This window comes from Hyperolius riggenbachi, chromosome 2 (assembly GCF_040937935.1).
Source record: "Hyperolius riggenbachi isolate aHypRig1 chromosome 2, aHypRig1.pri, whole genome shotgun sequence".
Lineage (NCBI taxonomy): Eukaryota > Metazoa > Chordata > Amphibia > Anura > Hyperoliidae > Hyperolius > Hyperolius riggenbachi.
The window spans coordinates 565,417,225-565,436,428 of NC_090647.1; the positions used below are offsets into that span (position 1 = coordinate 565,417,225).

Below are 19,204 nucleotides of genomic sequence, written 5' to 3' on the forward strand. Positions count from 1 at the left end.
ACATTATTGTCAGAACTGACAAGATTAGCCGCATGCTTGTTACTGGTGTGAATCAGACACTACTGCAGCCAAACAGACCAGCAGGACTGCCAGGTAACTGGTATTGTTTAACAGGAAATAAACATGGCAGCCTCCATATCCCTCTCACTTCAGTTGTCCTAAACTGAGAAGGATATTGATTTTTCCTTTTAAAATAATACCAGTTGCCTGACTCTCCTGCTGATCCTGTGTCTCTAATACTTTCAGCCACAGCCCCTGAACAAGCATGCAGCAGATCAGGTGCTCTGACTGAAGCCAGACTGGATTAGCTGCATGCTTGTTTCAGGTGTGGGATTCAGCCACTACTGCAGCCAAAGAGATCAGCAGGACAGCCAGGCAATTGGTATTGTTTAAAAGGAAACATCCATATCACTCTCACTTCTGGTGTCCTTTAAATACCCCCCAATCCTTGTGAGCAGGACCTGCCTGTTCCCGGTGGGCTCTCACCTCTTCCTGTGGGCGGCCATGTTTGTGTTCCCTGTAGCATCTGTCAGGAGCAGCACATGTTGGACAGGGCGTCTGTCAGGCCTTAGGGATCGGAGTACAGAATCCGCAGCCCCCGGAGGACAGACTGAGCCCCCCCCCGTTACCTCTTATAGAGGGGAGTCCTGCCCTTTCCTGGGGGTCAGAGCAGCGCAGCAGGTTGCGGAGGGTCCGATACGCTCGTGTGTCGCTCAGAGCTGCTGATGCAGGAGAGGAGGACCCCCCTGCCCCCTCCCCCCACAAGGGTTCCGGTGACACAATACACACACAGTGCGACCCCCTCCCCTGCATGACACAAGGATGACACAATACACACACAGTGCGTGCTGAGCTGTCACTGACACCCTTTGGCCTCAATTCACTAAGCTTAACTCCTGTCTTTAATAACTCTTTTGAGCTGTTTTACAGTTATCACCATGGTGATATAATTGTGATAACTGTAAAACAGCTCAGAAGAGTTATTAAAGACAGGAGTTAAGCTTAGTGAATTGAGGCCATTGTGTGGCGTGTGCCCTGCATGTCACACGTATGTTACAGGACTGCATGTCAAGACCCTGCCCTCCCCCCAAACTGCGGCTAATGTCAATATTCACTGCGTTACGCCGCTGTGCATCATCGGACAATGACTGATCAGTCCTGACTCAGGAACCCCCCCCCCTTCCAAAGAGAAAAGTTTGGAAAGTGTGTCAAAGTTTAGCGTTGTGTCCACACTTGTCAGGTTACACTTCACCGGTGTCATCATAAGGGAAAGAGGCAGCGATGAAAGGTAGAGGACACCTGAAGTGACAGGGATATGGAGGCTGCCATATTTATTTCCTGTTACAGCGGACCTGAACTCAGAAAATCCTCTCTGCTCTAGCAGATAAGCAACAGCATAATAACGTTTACAGAAAAACGTTTCTTTTTTACAGCTGATAGAAATACTGCAATAAATCTGCAGTGTGTCTACTTCCTGCTTTCATCGAAGCAGACCTAGGGTTAACATCCTGTGTTTACATTTTAGCTGCTCTGCCACGGCAGCCAGCTGACACAGCTAATGGATTAAATTATAACTTAAGTTCAGTTACAGATGAGGGGGAATTAAACAGGATTCTCTAAATACATACAGGGGGCATTTCTATATGTTTTCCTACTGTTCTATGCAAGAGTTCAGGTCCACATTAAACAATACCAGTTGCCTGGCTGTCCTGCTGATCTTACTGGCTTCAGTAGTGTCTGAATCACACACCTGAAGCAAGCATGCAGCTAAGCCAGTTACACTTCAGTCCGGGCACCTGATCTGCTGCATGCTTGTTCAGGGGCTGTGGCTACAAGTTTTAGAGGCAGAGGATCAGCAGGACAGCCAAGCAATGTGCATTGTTTAAAAGGAAATAAATATGGCAGCCTCTATATTTCTCTTGCCATGGGCGCCTTTTAAACTTTCCCAGTCCAAGTTGTGGCTGAAGCTATGACTGTCACCTGAAGAGATCAGGACTTGATTCCCCAGGTGCTGTACAGACGTGTGGCTGGGCTACAGCTGAGCGACATGTAATGTTGCTATGGAGAGGGAACGAGGGACGATGGGCAGAGTGCAGTACAGGGCAGCTTCCAGCAGGCGGAGTGAGGAGGGGTACAATGCGCTCCCCTGGGAACGTCCAGCACTCAGGATCTTTCGGTAACACATCAGGGTACACACGCGAGATTCCCATCAGAATACGAGGATTTCATCTCTTAACAAGCTACAAGCCGTGCCTCATACCAGTCTGCAGGAGATGGCAGGAGATGTGCTCATACAATATGTGCTGCTCCATAGGGATGATCGGAAAGAGCAAATTCCATTCCGCTGGAATTCGCTGATTCTGCCAGCGCTGAATTCCGTCGCTATGAAAATTCTGCCAGATTTTTGTGAAATTCCACGGAATTCCGTATTCCGGCGGAAAAATTTAAGTAATCGCAAATGGAACCTTGTTTATGGTATATGGTGGCCCATAGAACCTATTGACTGTTCCCTTATTCCTTTTTCTCCTCCCTCCTCCTTCCCCAAGGGTCTTGTTGGATTTCAAAAGCCAGCTTACATACATTGGCCGGGAATCGAACCCAGGTCTAGTGCATGGTAGATAGCTCTCCTTACCGCTATACCACCACCAACACTACATGCTGAAGCCAGCCTAGCATATACCATTATGATATATCCATGAGAAAAATGAGCTTGCTTAGGGATTTGTAGGATGTCAAAAGCCAGCTTACATACATTGGCCGGGAATCTAACCCAGGTCTAGTGCTTGGTAGGCAGCTCTCCTCACCACTATACCACCACCAACACTACTTGCTGAAGCCAGCCTAGCATGTACCATTATGATATATCCTAGAGAAAAATGAGCTTGCTTAGGGATTTGTAGGATGTCAAAAGCCAACTCACATACATTGGCCAGGAATCAAACCCAGGTCTAGTGCTTGGTAGGCAGCTCTCCTCACCACTATACCACCACCAACACTACATGCTGAAGCCAGCCTAGCATGTACCATTATGATATATCCTAGAGAAAAATGAGCTTGCTTAGGGATTTGTAGGATGTCAAAAGCCAACTCACATACATTGGCCGGGAATCTAACCCAGGTCTAGTGCTTGGTAGGCAGCTCTCCTCACCACTATACCACCACCAACACTACATGCTGAAGCCAGCCTAGCATGTACCATTATGATATATCCAAGAGAAAAATGAGCTTGCTCTCTCTCTCTCTCTCTCTCTCTCTCTCTTTCTCTAGGACTTGATGCCATTGAACTGAATTTTCAGCTTAAAACCATCAACGGATACCGTCAGAATTTCACAGGCAATTTCGGAATTCCACCGGATTGAAAAAGCAATTCTGTTCCGACCAAATGGAGCGGAATGACCAATTTCTGCCCAAAATTGCAGAAAATACAATTCCGCGGAAAGGAGAGAGAGAGATAGAGAGACATGCGCTAACCAATTGTGCCACAGAGACTGTGTACCACAGAGACTGTGCATGCAGTTGCTGTTGAATGATTTTATGGGTATATATGTGTGTCTTTTGGAGGGAGGAAGTAAGCATGTAGTGTTGGTGGTATAATGGTTAGGATAGCAGCCTACAGAGCGGTAGGCCTGGATTCTATTACCGGCCAATGTATGTGAGTTGGCTTTTGACATCCTACATATCCCTAAGCATGCTCATTTTTCTCTTGGATATATCATAATGGTACATGCTAGGCTGGCTTCAGCATGTAGCATTGTAGTGTGTTGTGTTGATGGTATAATGGTTAGGATAGCAGCCTACAGAGCGGTATACCTGGGTTCAATTCCCGGCCAATGTATGTAAGCTGGCTTTTGACATCCTACAAATCCCTAAGCATGCTCATTTTTCTCTAGGATATATCATAATGGTACATGCTAGGCTGGCTTCAGCATGTAGTGTTGGTGGTATAGTGGTGAGAAGAGCTGCCTACCAAGCACTAGACCTGGGTTTGATTCCCGGCCAAGGTATGTAAGCTGGCTTTTGAAATCCTACAATTCCCTGGAAGACGAGCAGAGGGAAGGGAGGTCTGTCGAGCAGAAATTCTTATTATTAGGCAGAAATCAGTTTGGTGGAAAAAAATATTGGCACTCCGTAAGATTCGGCAGAATTTCAAATTTTTCCGCAGAAATTTCCGCCATAGTGATATAGCAAAACGGAATCACCAAATTCCGTCCGAATCGCGGAAATCTTAATTCCGCTAAATCCAGCGACCATCCCTACTGTTCTATATAACACAGGGGGATGAGATCTACATATAATACACTATCAGCCTACTGCAGCCCCCCCCTGGTGGTCAGGCCTGGACTCCACAAGACCTGTGAAGGTGTCCTGTGGTATCTGACTATATATCTATAATATGTATAATACACTTTCACCCTGTAATATAGTGCAGCTCCCCCTGGTGGTCAGGCCTGGACTCCAAGTCCTGTGAGGGTGTCCTGTGGTATCTGACTATATATCTATAATACACACAGTCAGTCTATATTATAATATAGTGCAGCTCCCCCTGGTGGTCAGGCCTGGACCCCACAAGACCTGTGAAGGTGTCCTGTGTTATCTGACTATATAACTATAATACATATAATACACCATAAGCCTACAATATAGCACAGCTCCCCCTGGTGGTCAGGACTGGACTCCACTAGACCTATGAAGATGTCCTGTGGTGTCTGACTATATATCTATAATACGTATAATACACCATCAGCCTATAATATAGCACAGCTCCCTCTGGTGGTCAGGCCTGGACTCCACAAGACCTGTGACTGTGTCCTGTGGTATCTGACTATATATGTATAATACATATAATACACTATCAGTCTATAATATAGTGCAGCTCCCCCTGGTGGTCAGGACTGGACTCCACTAGACCTATGAAGATGTCCTGTGGTATCTGACTATATATCTATAATACACTATCAGCCTATAATATAGTGCAGGACCCCCTAGTGGTCAGGCCTGGACCCCACAAGACCTGTGAAGGTGTCCTGTGGTATCTGACTATATATGTATAATACATATAATACACTATCAGTCTATAATATAGTGCAGCTCCCCCTGGTGGTCAGGACTGGACTCCACTAGACCTATGAAGATGTCCTGTGGTATCTGACTATATATCTATAATACATATAATACACTATCAGCCTATAATATAGTGCAGCTCCCCCTGGTGGTCAGGCCTGGACTCCACAAGACCTGTGAAGGTGTCCTGTGGTATCTGACTATATATGTATAATACATATAATACACCATCAGCCTATAATATAGTGCAGCTCCCCCTGGTGGTCAGGCCTGGACTCCACAAGACCTGTGAAGGTGTCCTGTGGTATCTGACTATATATGTATAATACATATAATACACTATCAGCCTATAATATAGTGCAGCTCCCCCTGGTGGTCAGGCCTGGACTCCACAAGACCTGTGAGGGTGTCCTGTGGTATCTGACTATATATCTATAATACATATAATACACTATCAGCCTATAATATAGTGCAGCTCCCCCTGGTGGTTAGGCCTGGACTCCACAAGACCTGTGACAATGTCCTGTGGTATCTGACTATATATTTGTAGCTCATATAATACACTTATCATCTTAAGGAATTCATAAGTAAAAACTTTTCAGCTATTTGCAATGGTCATGAAATAAATTGAACAGCGATGTTATAATTTACAGGTTGTATGTAAAGTATAAAGACATAACACGTATATTACATAGAGATTTATACATAGTATCTGAATGAGGAGGGAACCTTTTCAGCAAGAGGTTCTTTCACACCAGAGCCCTTTCCTGCGTTTCGATGCAAAGGCGAAACTTTGCGTTAACCAAAGTACAATGAAAGTCCATAGACTTTCATTCTACCTTTCACACCCGACGCTGTTTTGGTGCGTTCCGGTACGACACACCCGGGAGCGTTAAACCGACAGGAGCCGGCGTTTTCCCGTCTGGTTAATTAACTACTACCGCTGCTAATCAGCGTCGCACCGCTACATCCCAATGACACACCGCAGACTACACAACGCGCGCAGGAAACGGCTCCTACACGCGTTGTATAATGTGAACGAGCCCTTTGTTTTGTCTTGCGTTTTATGTCATGTTTTATGTTAATGTTGTGTGCGTTTCATTAACGTTTTTAGTGCGTTTGCGATATGTTTTAATGTGTTTGTGGTTCACATATACAAAATGTATATGCGTTTTGTATGCGTTTTTATATTTCCATTTATGCAAACTTGGAAGTCAACAAGAACGAATATACAGCAAAAAATAATTTTTGCTGCATATTATGCAACAAAACCAGCATTTTCAGAACGCATACTGTAGATCGCAGGTCTCTGCGTTTCTGCACCCCATTGACTAACATTGCTGCATAAAACACAGTGTTTTACGCAACGCTAGCATTTCTGCTGTGTGTGCATCCGGCCTCAAAGGTGAAGCTAATACATGAAACACGCTCATTACATGCAAAGTGAGATATTTCAAGCCTTTGTTATAATGTTGATGATTATGGCTTACAGTTTATGAGAGAACCCCAAAATCAGACCATTAGAATATTGTGAAAATGTTCAATATTCTTGGCTCAAAGTATCAGGCCTCTTTTCCACGGACTGTTGAGCTGTGTGCTCAGCAAGCAGTTACCAGGCTGCAGTGAGCAATTATCTGGCAACAGCAAACAGTTGCCAGGCACCAACGAGCAGTTACCAGGAAGCAGTGAGCAGTTACTAGGCAGCAGTGAGAATTTGTGAGAGTTTCAGAGGCATTTCACTGCCTATCAACTGTCCGTGGAAAAGAGGCCTCAGACTAATCAGCCAGTTCATCCAAAACACCTGCAAAGGGTTCCTATTTCATATATTAGTTTCACCTTTTAAGTTCAATTACTGAAATATATGGACTTTTGCACCATATTCGAATTTTTTGAGTTTCAACTGTAATTTGCAATATATTTGCATGCAAGCTCCATTAGCATCTCATTAGCAGGCAGTGATATACCGGAACATACAAATCACATCTTGCATGAGATTTCCCTAGCAGGTTGCACAGATTTAGCGGGATCTGTGCAAATAAATAAGTAAATAAAATAAATCATTACATGGTTGACTCTCAGCACCCAGTATAATTCCCGGCTTGGGTCCAGCTGGCGCCGGACAGAAAGGAACGCCGGGAATCAGGACAAGGGGCACCAGGTGAGGCGGTCATCAGTCCACAATGCCGGGAAGGAGGTGGGCCTTGCAGGTACAGCTCTGAGATTAGGTACAGAAGCAGACAGAAACTATTTTATGCTGCCACCTTAAAAAGTGTTTGGCGTTGTTTTGTAGGAGTCCCAGGGAGTTCCATGTAGCCGCAAACACAATCTACTCCGAGAGACGGCATACAACGTCTTGGAAACGTCATCAAACGAGACGCGTGACCAAACGACGGTAATCGGCGGTAAACTCTGCAAGTAGAACGCTCCCATTCATCCCAATTATGACGCGGTGGATCCCTAAAGAGCGGGGACAATCATTGGCAGCCATTCATCTGAACCTGCCCTTGATCACCTAGCCTAGGGGTGTATACACATATATATCCAATTATGATTGACCAATCACTGACCAATGTTACTACCTCCATGTAGAATGAGGGTGAACAGATATCAAATACTATGAACAGATTGTACTTTCTGCAAAGTGCAATTAATTAATGTAAACCTGTGAGACTTTAACTACCTGCGGACCGAGCGAGTATAAATCTACGGCGGGCAGGGGGCGCTGCGGTCCTGACCGGACATAAGCTCTACGTCCCATTGACCGCGCGTCCCCGTCTGTCTGTCCGCTCTGCCCCCGCCGCAATGTGCTGCCCTGCCGCCTCTATGACAGCAGAGCACTGTGAGCCGGGCAGGAGCCGTTTTCATTGGCTTACATGGAGTGACAGGGTCAGGAGCCGGTGAAAGCGGCTCCTGACCGGCGCACAGCGCTCTGCCGTCAAAACGACGGCAGAGAGAGCAGCCTGTGGCGGGGACAGAGCGGCGTGTCCGGCGGGAGCGACGGTAACTTGCGGCGATTCGTCGGGAAGCGGCGGTTTGCTGGACCAGCACCCTCTGGCAGAGGGTGCTGGTCCAGAAAGGGTTAAGGAGGAGGACCAGTTACCAGGCAGCAACAAGCAGCTACCAGGCAGCAGCAACAAGCAGTTACCAGGCAGCAGTGAGCAGCTGTGAGAGTTTGAGAGGCATTTCACTGCCTATCAACTGGCCGTGGAAAAGAGGCCTAAATTAGTTGCAGAGCTCAGAGAAGTTCTTTTGCATAGATAATATGTGAAGTTTCTTAACTCTTCCTGTACTGGAAACAATATTAAACTCATATCTTTGCTATAAATGTTCTATTTCTTAGCTGTACTACACATACAATTAATTTTCTCCTAAGTCAGTAGACTGAAGCTTTTGGATCATGCCCCGCCTCCTCCACCTCGCCGTCCCTGTGCTGGCACCGACCCCAGGCTCTCGGTCATGCACCCCCCCCCCCCTTCCCTCCACCACACACTGGACTTCATGCTCTCTGCGTGCGAGTCCAGCCCAGCTCACCCGTGTCCGGCACCAGCGCTGCTCATGTCACCTCTCCGGCGTCCTCCGATTGTCACCTCCGAAAGTCTGCAGGCCGCTCTCCTCCCAGACAATCATTCACCACTCTGCTAATAAGTGATGGGTCTGTAAGCCTAAATCTCCTGAGGGTGCGAGGAACACCCCCAGCCCAGCACCCTCCTGTGAAAACTGGGGCAGCCGTGAGACATGTAGGAGGAGCAGGAGAGCAACATGCAACCCAAATCATCCTGCAGAGACTGGCACTGCTGTGAGCTCTGCAGGGTGAGGGGTGGTTGGCACTGCTGTGAGCCCTGCAGGGTGGGGGGAGACTGGCACTGCTGTGAGCTCTGCAGAGTGAGGGGAGACTGGCACTGCTGTGAGCTCTGTAGGGTGAGGGGAGACTGGCACTGCTGTGAGCTCTGCAGGGTGAGGGAAGACTGGCACTGCTGTGATCTCTGCAGGGTGAGGGGAGACTGGCACTGCTGTGAGCTCTGCAGAGTGAGGGGAGACTGGCACTGCTGTGAGCTCTGCAGAGTGGGTGAGGGGAGACTGGCACTGCTGTGAGCTCTGCAGGGTGAGGGGAGACTGGCACTGCTGTGATCTCTGCAAGGTGAGGGGAGACTGGCACTGCTGTGAGCTCTGCAGAGTGAGGGGAGACTGGCACTGCTGTGAGCTCTGTAGGGTGAGGGGAGACTGGCACTGCTGTGAGCTCTGTAGGGTGAGGGGAAACTGGCATTGCTGTGAGCTCTGCAGGGTAAGGGGAGATTGGCACTGCTGTGCAGGGTGAGGGGAGACTGGCACTGCTGTGCAGGGTGAGGGGAGACTGGCACTGCTGTGCAGGGTGAGGGGAGACTGGCACTGCTGTGATCTCTGCAGGGTGAGCGGAGACTGGCACTGCTGTGAGCTCTGCAGGGTGGGTGAGGGGAGACTGGCACTGCTGTGCAGGGTGAGGGGAGACTGGCACTGCTGTGAGCTCTGCAGGGTGAGGGGAGACTGGCACTGCTGTTAGCCCTGCAGGGTGAGGGGAGACTGGCACTGCTGTGATCTCTGCAGGGTGAGGGGAGACTGGCACTGCTGTGCGGGGTGAGGGGAGACTGGCACCGCTGTGAGCTCTGCAGGGTGAGGGGAGACTGGCACTGCTGTGAGCTCTGCAGGGCAAGGGGAGACTGGCACTGCTGTGAGCTCTGCAGGGTGAGGGGAGACTGGCATTGCTGTGAGCTCTGCAGGGCGAGGGGAGACTGGCACTGCTGTGAGCTGTGCAGGGTGAGGGGAGACTGGCATTGCTGTGAGCTCTGCAGGGTGAGGGGAGACTTGCACTGCTGTGAGCTCTGCAGGGTGAGGGGAGACTGGCATTGCTGTGAGCTCTGCAGGGTGAGGGGAGACTGGCACCGCTGTGAGCTCTGCAGAGTGAGGGGAGACTGGCACCGCTGTGAGCTCTGCAGGGTGAGGGGAGACTGGCACCGCTGTAAGCTCTGCAGGGTGAGGGGAGACTGGCACTGCTGTGATCTCTGCAGGGTGAGGGGAGACTGGCACTGCTGTGCAGGGTGAGGGGAAACTGGCACTGTTGTGATCTCTGCAGGGTGAGCGGAGACTGGCACTGCTGTGAGCTCTGCAGAGTGGGTGAGGGGAGACTGGCACTGCTGTGAGCTCTGCAGAGTGGGTGAGGGGAGACTGGCACTGCTGTGAGCTCTGCAGGGTGAGGGGAGACTGGCACTGCTGTGAGCTCTGCAGGGCGAGGGGAGACTGGCACTGCTGTGAGCTCTGCAGGGCGAGGGGAGACTGGCAGTGCTGTGAGCTCTGCAGGGTGAGGGGAAACTGGCATTGCTATGAGCTCTGCAGGGTGAGGGGAGACTGGCACCGCTGTGAGTTCTGTCTGCAGGGTGAGGGGAGACTGGCACTGCTGTGAGCTCTGCAGGGTGAGGGGAGACTGGCACCGCTGTGAGTTCTGTCTGCAGGGTGAGGGGAGACTGGCACTGCTGTGAGCTCTGCAGGGTGAGGGGAGACTGGCACTGCTGTGAGCTCTGCAGGGCGAGGGGAGACTGGCACTGCTGTGAGCTGTGAGGGGAGAGTGGCACTGCTGTGAGCTCTGCAGGGCGAGGGGAGACTGGCACTGCTGTGAGCTCTGCAGGGTGAGGGGAAACTGGCATTGCTGTGAGCTCTGCAGGGTAAGGGGAGACTGGCACCGCTGTGAGTTCTGTCTGCAGGGTGAGGGGAGACTGGCACCGCTGTGAGCTCTGCAGGGTGAGGGTAGACTGGCACTGCTGTGAGTTCTGTCTGCAGGGTGAGGGGAGACTGGCACCGCTGTGAGCTCTGCAGGGTGAGGAGAGACTGGCACAGCTGTGAGCTCTGCAGGGTGAGGGGAGATTGGCACTGCTGTGAGCTCTGCAGGGTGAGGGGAGACTGGTACTGCTGTGAGCTCTGCAGGGTGAGGGGAGAGTGGCACTGCTGTGATCTCTGTAGGGTGAGGGGAGACTGGCACTGCTGTGCAGGGTGAGGGGAGACTGGCACTGCTGTGCAGGGTGAGGGGAGACTGGCACTGCTGTGATCTCTGCGGGGTGAGGGGAGACTAGCACTGCTGTGAGCTCTGCAGGGTGAGGGGAGACTAGCACTGCTGTGAGCACTGCAGGGTGAGGGGAGACTGGCACTGCTGTGAGCACTGCAGGGTGAGGGGAGACTGGCACCGCTGTGAACTCTGTAGGGTGAGGGGAGACTGGCACTGCTGTGAGCTCTGCAGGGTAAGGGGAGACTGGCACTGCTCTGCAGGGTGAGGGGAGACTGGCACCGCTGTGAGTTCTGTCTGCAGGGTGAGGGGAGACTGGCACCGCTGTGAGCTCTGCAGGGTGAGGGGAGACTGGCACCGCTGTGAGCTCTGCAGGGTGAGGGGAGACTGGCACTGCTGTGAGCTCTGCAGGGCGAGGGGAGACTGGCACTGCTGTGAGCTCTGCAGGGCGAGGGGAGACTGGCACTGCTGTGAGCTCTGCAGGGTGAGGGGAAACTGGCATTGCTGTGAGCTCTGCAGGGTGAGGGGAGACTGGCTCTGCTGTGAGCTCTGCAGGGTGAGGGGAGACTGGCACTGCTGTGATCTCTGCAGGGTGAGGGAAGGCTGGCACTGCTGTGATCTCTGTAGGGTGAGGGGAGACTGGCACTGCTGTGATCTCTACAGGGTGAGCGGAGACTGGCACTGTTGTGATCTCTGCAGGGCGAGGGGAGACTGGCACTGCTGTGATCTCTGCAGGGTGAGGGGAGACTGGCACTGCAGGATGAGGGGAGACTGGCACTGCTGTGAGCTCTGCAGGGTGAGGGGAGACTGGCACCGCTTTGAGCTCTGCAGAGTGAGGGGAGACTGGCACTCCTGTGAGCTCTGTCTGCAGGGTGAGGGGAGACTGGCACTGCTGTGAGCACTGCAGTTGAGGAGAGACTGGCACTGCTGTGAGCTCTGCAGGGTGAGGGGAGACTGGCACTGCTGTGAGCTCTGCAGGGTGAGGGGAGACTGGCACTGCTGTGAGCTCTGCAGGGTGAGCGGAGACTGGCACTGCTGTGAGCTCTGCAGGGTGAGGGGAGACTGGCACTGCTGTGAGCTCTGCAGGGTGAGGGGAGACTGGCACTGCTGTGAGCTCTGCAGGGTGAGGGGAGACTGGCACTGCTGTGAGCTCTGCAGGGTGAGGGGAGACTGGCACTGCTGTGAGCTCTGCAGGGTGAGGGGAGACTGGCACTGCTGTGAGCTCTGCAGGGTGAGGGGAGACTGGCACTGCTGTGAGCTCTGCAGGGTGAGGGGAGACTGGCACTGCTGTGCAGGGTGAGGGGAGACTGGCACTGCTGTGCAGGGTGAGGGGAAACTGGCACTGCTGTGAGCTCTGCAGGGTGAGGGGAGACTGGCACCGCTGTGAGCACTGCAGGTGAGGAGAGACTGGCACTGCTGTGAGCTCTGCAGGGTGAGGGGAGACTGGCACTGCTGTGAGCTCTGCAGGGTGAGGGGAGACTGGCACTGCTGTTATCTCTGCAGGGTGAGGGAAGGCTGGCACTGCTGTGATCTCTGCAGGGTGAGGGGAGACTGGCACTGCTGTGATCTCTGCAGGGTGAGCGGAGACTGGCACTGCTGTGATCTCTGCAGGGCGAGGGGAGACTGGCACTGCTGTGATCTCTGCAGGGTGAGGGGAGACTGGCACTGCAGGATGAGGGGAGACTGGCACTTCTGTGAGCTCTGCAGGGTGAGGGGAGACTGGCACCGCTTTGAGCTCTGCAGAGTGAGGGGAGACTGGCACTGCTGTGAGCTCTGTCTGCAGGGTGAGGGGAGACTGGCACTGCTGTGAGCACTGCAGTTGAGGAGAGACTGGCACTGCTGTGAGCACTGCAGTTGAGGAGAGACTGGCACTGCTGTGAGCTCTGCATGGTGAGGGGAGACTGGCACTGCTGTAAGCTCTGCAGGGTGAGGGGAGACTGGCACTGCTGTGAGCTCTGCAGGGTGAGGGGAGACTGGCACTGCTGTGAGCTCTGCAGGGTGAGGGGAGACTGGCACTGCTGTGAGCTCTGCAGGGTGAGGGGAGACTGGCACTGCTGTGAGCTCTGTCTGAAGGGTGAGGGGAGACTGGCACTGCTGTGAGCACTGCAGGTGAGGAGAGACTGGCACTGCTGTGAACTCTGCAGGGTGAGGAGAGACTGGCACTGCTGTGAGCTCTGCAGGGTGAGGGGTGACTGGCACTGCTGTGATCTCTGCAGGGTGAGGGGAGACTGGCACTGCTGTGAGCTCTGCAGGGTGAGGGGAGACTGGCACTGCTGTGAGCACTGCAGGGTGAGGGGAGACTGGCACTGCTGTGATCTATGCAGGGTGAGGGGAGACTGGCACTGCTGTGAGCACTGCAGGGTGAGGGGAGACTGGCACTGCTGTGAGCTCTGCAGGGTGAGGGGTGACTGGCACTGCTGTGATCTCTGCAGGGTGAGGGGAGACTGGCACTGCTGTGAGCACTGCAGGGTGAGGGGAGACTGGCACTGCTGTGATCTCTGCAGGGTGAGGGGAGACTGGCACTGCTGTGAGCTCTGCAGGGCGAGGGGAGACTGGCACTGCTGTGAGCTCTGCAGGGCGAGGGGAGACTGGCACTGCTGTGAGCTCTGCAGGGTGAGGGGAAACTGGCATTGCTGTGAGCTCTGCAGGGTAAGGGGAGACTGGCACCGCTGTGAGTTCTGTCTGCAGGGTGAGGGGAGACTGGCACCGCTGTGAGCTCTGCAGGGTGAGGGTAGACTGGCACTGCTGTGAGTTCTGTCTGCAGGGTGAGGGGAGACTGGCACCGCTGTGAGCTCTGCAGGGTGAGGGGAGACTGGCACCGCTGTGAGCTCTGCAGGGTGAGGGGAGACTGGCACTGCTGTGAGCTCTGCAGGGCGAGGGGAGACTGGCACTGCTGTGAGCTTTGCAGGGTGAGGGGAGAGTGGCACTGCTGTGATCTCTGTAGGGTGAGGGGAGACTGGCACTGCTGTGCAGGGTGAGGGGAGACTGGCACTGCTGTGCAGGGTGAGGGGAGACTGGCACTGCTGTGATCTCTGCGGGGTGAGGGGAGACTAGCACTGCTGTGAGCTCTGCAGGGTAAGGGGAGACTGGCACTGCTGTGCAGGGTGAGGGGAGACTGGCACTGCTGTGAGCTCTGCAGGGTGAGGGGAGACTGGCACTGCTGTGAACTCTGCAGGGTGAGGGGAGACTGGCACTGCTGTGAGCTCTGCAGGGTGAGGAGAGACTGGCACTGCTGTGAGCTCTGCAGGGTGAGGGGAGAATGGCACTGCTGTGAGCTCTGGAGGGTGAGGGAAGACTGGCACTGCTCTGCATGGTGAGGGAAGACTGGCACTGCTGTGGAGGGTGAGGGGAGAATGGCACCGCTGTGAGCTCTGCAGGGTGAGAGGAGACTGGCATTGCTGTGAGCTCTGCAGGGTGAGGGGAGACTGGCACTGCTGTGAGCTCTGCAGGGTGAGGGGAGACTGGCACTGCTGTGAGCTCTGCAGGGTGAGGGGAGACTGGCACTGCTGTGAGCTCTGCAGGGTGAGGGGAGACTGGCACTGCTGTGCAGGGTGAGGGGAGACTGGCACTGCTGTGCAGGGTGAGGGGAGACTGGCACTGCTGTGCAGGGTGAGGGGAAACTGGCACTGCTGTGCAGGGTGAGGGGAGACTGGCACTGCTGTGCAGGGTGAGGGGAGACTGGCACTGCTGTGAGCTCTGCAGGGTGAGGGGAGACTGGCACCGCTGTGAGCACTGCAGGTGAGGAGAGACTGGCACTGCTGTGAGCTCTGCAGGGTGAGGGGAGACTGGCACTGCTGTGAGCTCTGCAGGGTGAGGGGAGACTGGCACTGCTGTGATCTCTGCAGGGTGAGGGAAGGCTGGCACTGCTGTGATCTCTGTAGGGTGAGGGGAGACTGGCACTGCTGTGATCTCTACAGGGTGAGCGGAGACTGGCACTGCTGTGATCTCTGCAGGGCGAGGGGAGACTGGCACTGCTGTGATCTCTGCAGGGTGAGGGGAGACTGGCACTGCAGGATGAGGGGAGACTGGCACTGCTGTGAGCTCTGCAGGGTGAGGGGAGACTGGCACCGCTTTGAGCTCTGCAGAGTGAGGGGAGACTGGCACTCCTGTGAGCTCTGTCTGCAGGGTGAGGGGAGACTGGCACTGCTGTGAGCACTGCAGTTGAGGAGAGACTGGCACTGCTGTGAGCTCTGCAGGGTGAGGGGAGACTGGCACTGCTGTGAGCTCTGCAGGGTGAGGGGAGACTGGCACTGCTGTGAGCTCTGCAGGGTGAGCGGAGACTGGCACTGCTGTGAGCTCTGCAGGGTGAGGGGAGACTGGCACTGCTGTGAGCTCTGCAGGGTGAGGGGAGACTGGCACTGCTGTGAGCTCTGCAGGGTGAGGGGAGACTGGCACTGCTGTGAGCTCTGCAGAGTGAGGGGAGACTGGCACTGCTGTGAGCTCTGCAGGGTGAGGGGAGACTGGCACTGCTGTGAGCTCTGCAGGGTGAGGGGAGACTGGCACTGCTGTGAGCTCTGCAGGGTGAGGGGAGACTGGCACTGCTGTGCAGGGTGAGGGGAGACTGGCACTGCTGTGCAGGGTGAGGGGAAACTGGCACTGCTGTGAGCTCTGCAGGGTGAGGGGAGACTGGCACCGCTGTGAGCACTGCAGGTGAGGAGAGACTGGCACTGCTGTGAGCTCTGCAGGGTGAGGGGAGACTGGCACTGCTGTGAGCTCTGCAGGGTGAGGGGAGACTGGCACTGCTGTGATCTCTGCAGGGTGAGGGAAGGCTGGCACTGCTGTGATCTCTGCAGGGTGAGGGGAGACTGGCACTGCTGTGATCTCTGCAGGGTGAGCGGAGACTGGCACTGCTGTGATCTCTGCAGGGCGAGGGGAGACTGGCACTGCTGTGATCTCTGCAGGGTGAGGGGAGACTGGCACTGCAGGATGAGGGGAGACTGGCACTGCTGTGAGCTCTGCAGGGTGAGGGGAGACTGGCACCGCTTTGAGCTCTGCAGAGTGAGGGGAGACTGGCACTGCTGTGAGCTCTGTCTGCAGGGTGAGGGGAGACTGGCACTGCTGTGAGCACTGCAGTTGAGGAGAGACTGGCACTGCTGTGAGCACTGCAGTTGAGGAGAGACTGGCACTGCTGTGAGCTCTGCATGGTGAGGGGAGACTGGCACTGCTGTGAGCTCTGCAGGGTGAGGGGAGACTGGCACTGCTGTGAGCTCTGCAGGGTGAGGGGAGACTGGCACTGCTGTGAGCTCTGCAGGGTGAGGGGAGACTGGCACTGCTGTGAGCTCTGCAGGGTGAGGGGAGACTGGCACTGCTGTGAGCTCTGCAGGGTGAGGGGAGACTGGCACTGCTGTGAGCTCTGCAGGGTGAGGGGAGACTGGCACTGCTGTGAGCTCTGCAGGGTGAGGGGAGACTGGCACTGCTGTGAGCTCTGCAGGGTGAGGGGAGACTGGCACTGCTGTGAGCTCTGCAGGGTGAGGGGAGACTGGCACTGCTGTGAGCTCTGCAGGGTGAGGGGAGACTGGCACTGCTGTGAGCTCTGTCTGCAGGGTGAGGGGAGACTGGCACTGCTGTGAGCACTGCAGGTGAGGAGAGACTGGCACTGCTGTGAACTCTGCAGGGTGAGGAGAGACTGGCACTGCTGTGAGCTCTGCAGGGTGAGGGGTGACTGGCACTGCTGTGATCTCTGCAGGGTGAGGGGAGACTGGCACTGCTGTGAGCTCTGCAGGGTGAGGGGAGACTGGCACTGCTGTGAGCACTGCAGGGTGAGGGGAGACTGGCACTGCTGTGATCTATGCAGGGTGAGGGGAGACTGGCACTGCTGTGAGCACTGCAGGGTGAGGGGAGGCTGGCACTGCTGTGAGCTCTGCAGGGTGAGGGGTGACTGGCACTGCTGTGATCTCTGCAGGGTGAGGGGAGACTGGCACTGCTGTGAGCACTGCAGGGTGAGGGGAGACTGGCACTGCTGTGATCTCTGCAGGGTGAGGGGAGACTGGCACTGCTGTGAGCTCTGCAGGGCGAGGGGAGACTGGCACTGCTGTGAGCTCTGCAGGGCGAGGGGAGACTGGCACTGCTGTGAGCTCTGCAGGGTGAGGGGAGACTGGCACTGCTGTGAGCTCTGCAGGGTGAGGGGAGACTGGCACCGCTTTGAGCTCTGCAGAGTGAGGGGAGACTGGCACTGCTGTGAGCTCTGTATGCAGGGTGAGGGGAGACTGGCACTGCTGTGAGCACTGCAGTTGAGGAGAGACTGGCACTGCTGTGAGCACTGCAGTTGAGGAGAGACTGGCACTGCTGTGAGCTCTGCATGGTGAGGGGAGACTGGCACTGCTGTGAGCTCTGCAGGGTGAGCGGAGACTGGCACTGCTGTGAGCTCTGCAGGGTGAGGGGAGACTGGCACTGCTGTGAGCTCTGCAGGGTGAGGGGAGACTGGCACTGCTGTGAGCTCTGCAGGGTGAGGGGAGACTGGCACTGCTGTGAGCTCTGCAGGGTGAGGGGAGACTGGCACTGCTGTGAGCTCTGCAGGGTGAGGGGAGACTGGCACTGCTGTGAGCTCTGCAGGGTGAGGGGAGACTGGCACTGCTGTGAGCTCTGCAGGGTGAGGGGAGACTGGCACTGCTGTGAGCTCTGCAGGGTGAGGGGAGACTGGCACTGCTGTGAGCTCTGCAGGGTGAGGGGAGACTGGCACTGCTGTGAGCTCTGCAGGGTGAGGGGAGACTGGCACTGCTGTGAGCTCTGCAGGGTGAGGGGAGACTGGCACTGCTGTGATCTCTGCAGGGTGAGGGGAGACTGGCACTGCAGGATGAGGGGAGACTGGCACTTCTGTGAGCTCTGCAGGGTGAGGGGAGACTGGCACCGCTTTGAGCTCTGCAGAGTGAGGGGAGACTGGCACTGCTGTGAGCTCTGTCTGCAGGGTGAGGGGAGACTGGCACTGCTGTGAGCACTGCAGTTGAGGAGAGACTGGCACTGCTGTGAGCACTGCAGTTGAGGAGAGACTGGCACTGCTGTGAGCTCTGCATGGTGAGGGGAGACTGGCACTGCTGTAAGCTCTGCAGGGTGAGGGGAGACTGGCACTGCTGTGAGCTCTGCAGGGTGAGGGGAGACTGGCACTGCTGTGAGCTCTGCAGGGTGAGGGGAGACTGGCACTGCTGTGAGCTCTGCAGGGTGAGGGGAGACTGGCACTGCTGTGAGCTCTGTCTGAAGGGTGAGGGGAGACTGGCACTGCTGTGAGCACTGCAGGTGAGGAGAGACTGGCACTGCTGTGAACTCTGCAGGGTGAGGAGAGACTGGCACTGCTGTGAGCTCTGCAGGGTGAGGGGTGACTGGCACTGCTGTGATCTCTGCAGGGTGAGGGGAGACTGGCACTGCTGTGAGCTCTGCAGGGTGAGGGGAGACTGGCACTGCTGTGAGCACTGCAGGGTGAGGGGAGACTGGCACTGCTGTGATCTATGCAGGGTGAGGGGAGACTGGCACTGCTGTGAGCACTGCAGGGTGAGGGGAGACTGGCACTGCTGTGAGCTCTGCAGGGTGAGGGGTGACTGGCACTGCTGTGATCTCTGCAGGGTGAGGGGAGACTGGCACTGCTGTGAGCACTGCAGGGTGAGGGGAGACTGGCACTGCTGTGATCTCTGCAGGGTGAGGGGAGACTGGCACTGCTGTGAGCTCTGCAGGGCGAGGGGAGACTGGCACTGCTGTGAGCTCTGCAGGGCGAGGGGAGACTGGCACTGCTGTGAGCTCTGCAGGGTGAGGGGAAACTGGCATTGCTGTGAGCTCTGCAGGGTAAGGGGAGACTGGCACCGCTGTGAGTTCTGTCTGCAGGGTGAGGGGAGACTGGCACCGCTGTGAGCTCTGCAGGGTGAGGGTAGACTGGCACTGCTGTGAGTTCTGTCTGCAGGGTGAGGGGAGACTGGCACCGCTGTGAGCTCTGCAGGGTGAGGGGAGACTGGCACCGCTGTGAGCTCTGCAGGGTGAGGGGAGACTGGCACTGCTGTGAGCTCTGCAGGGCGAGGGGAGACTGGCACTGCTGTGAGCTTTGCAGGGTGAGGGGAGAGTGGCACTGCTGTGATCTCTGTAGGGTGAGGGGAGACTGGCACTGCTGTGCAGGGTGAGGGGAGACTGGCACTG

At 55.2% G+C, this 19,204-nt stretch overlaps 2 protein-coding genes across 5 annotated transcripts in view; both read right to left on the reverse strand.

Annotated features, from left to right (window-relative positions):
* The window catches only part of HAO2 (hydroxyacid oxidase 2), a 67,967-nt gene that overhangs the window by 36,439 nt on the left and 12,324 nt on the right, over positions 1-19,204 (reverse strand). Inside the window, exon 1 of one of the 4 annotated variants that reach the window (XM_068270977.1) lies at positions 8,593-8,710. The exons of 1 other annotated variant lie outside the window; for it this stretch is intronic. In XM_068270977.1, the coding sequence (XP_068127078.1) occupies positions 8,593-8,618 (26 nt within the window). In that variant the 5' untranslated portion in view covers positions 8,619-8,710. Of the gene's footprint in view, positions 1-486; positions 742-8,592; positions 8,711-19,204 lie in introns of those variants that run through there. 2 more of the 4 variants (XM_068270979.1, XM_068270978.1) reach the window with 2 other exon arrangements.
* The window catches only part of LOC137545306 (protein FAM186A-like), a 43,375-nt gene continuing 36,751 nt past the window's right edge, over positions 12,581-19,204 (reverse strand). Inside the window, exons 7-9 of the mRNA XM_068266421.1 lie at positions 15,866-16,120; positions 15,005-15,208; positions 12,581-12,866 (exon numbers count right to left, since the gene is read on the reverse strand). Of these exons, the coding sequence (XP_068122522.1) occupies positions 12,581-12,866; positions 15,005-15,208; positions 15,866-16,120 (745 nt within the window). The remainder of the gene's footprint in view (positions 12,867-15,004; positions 15,209-15,865; positions 16,121-19,204) is intronic.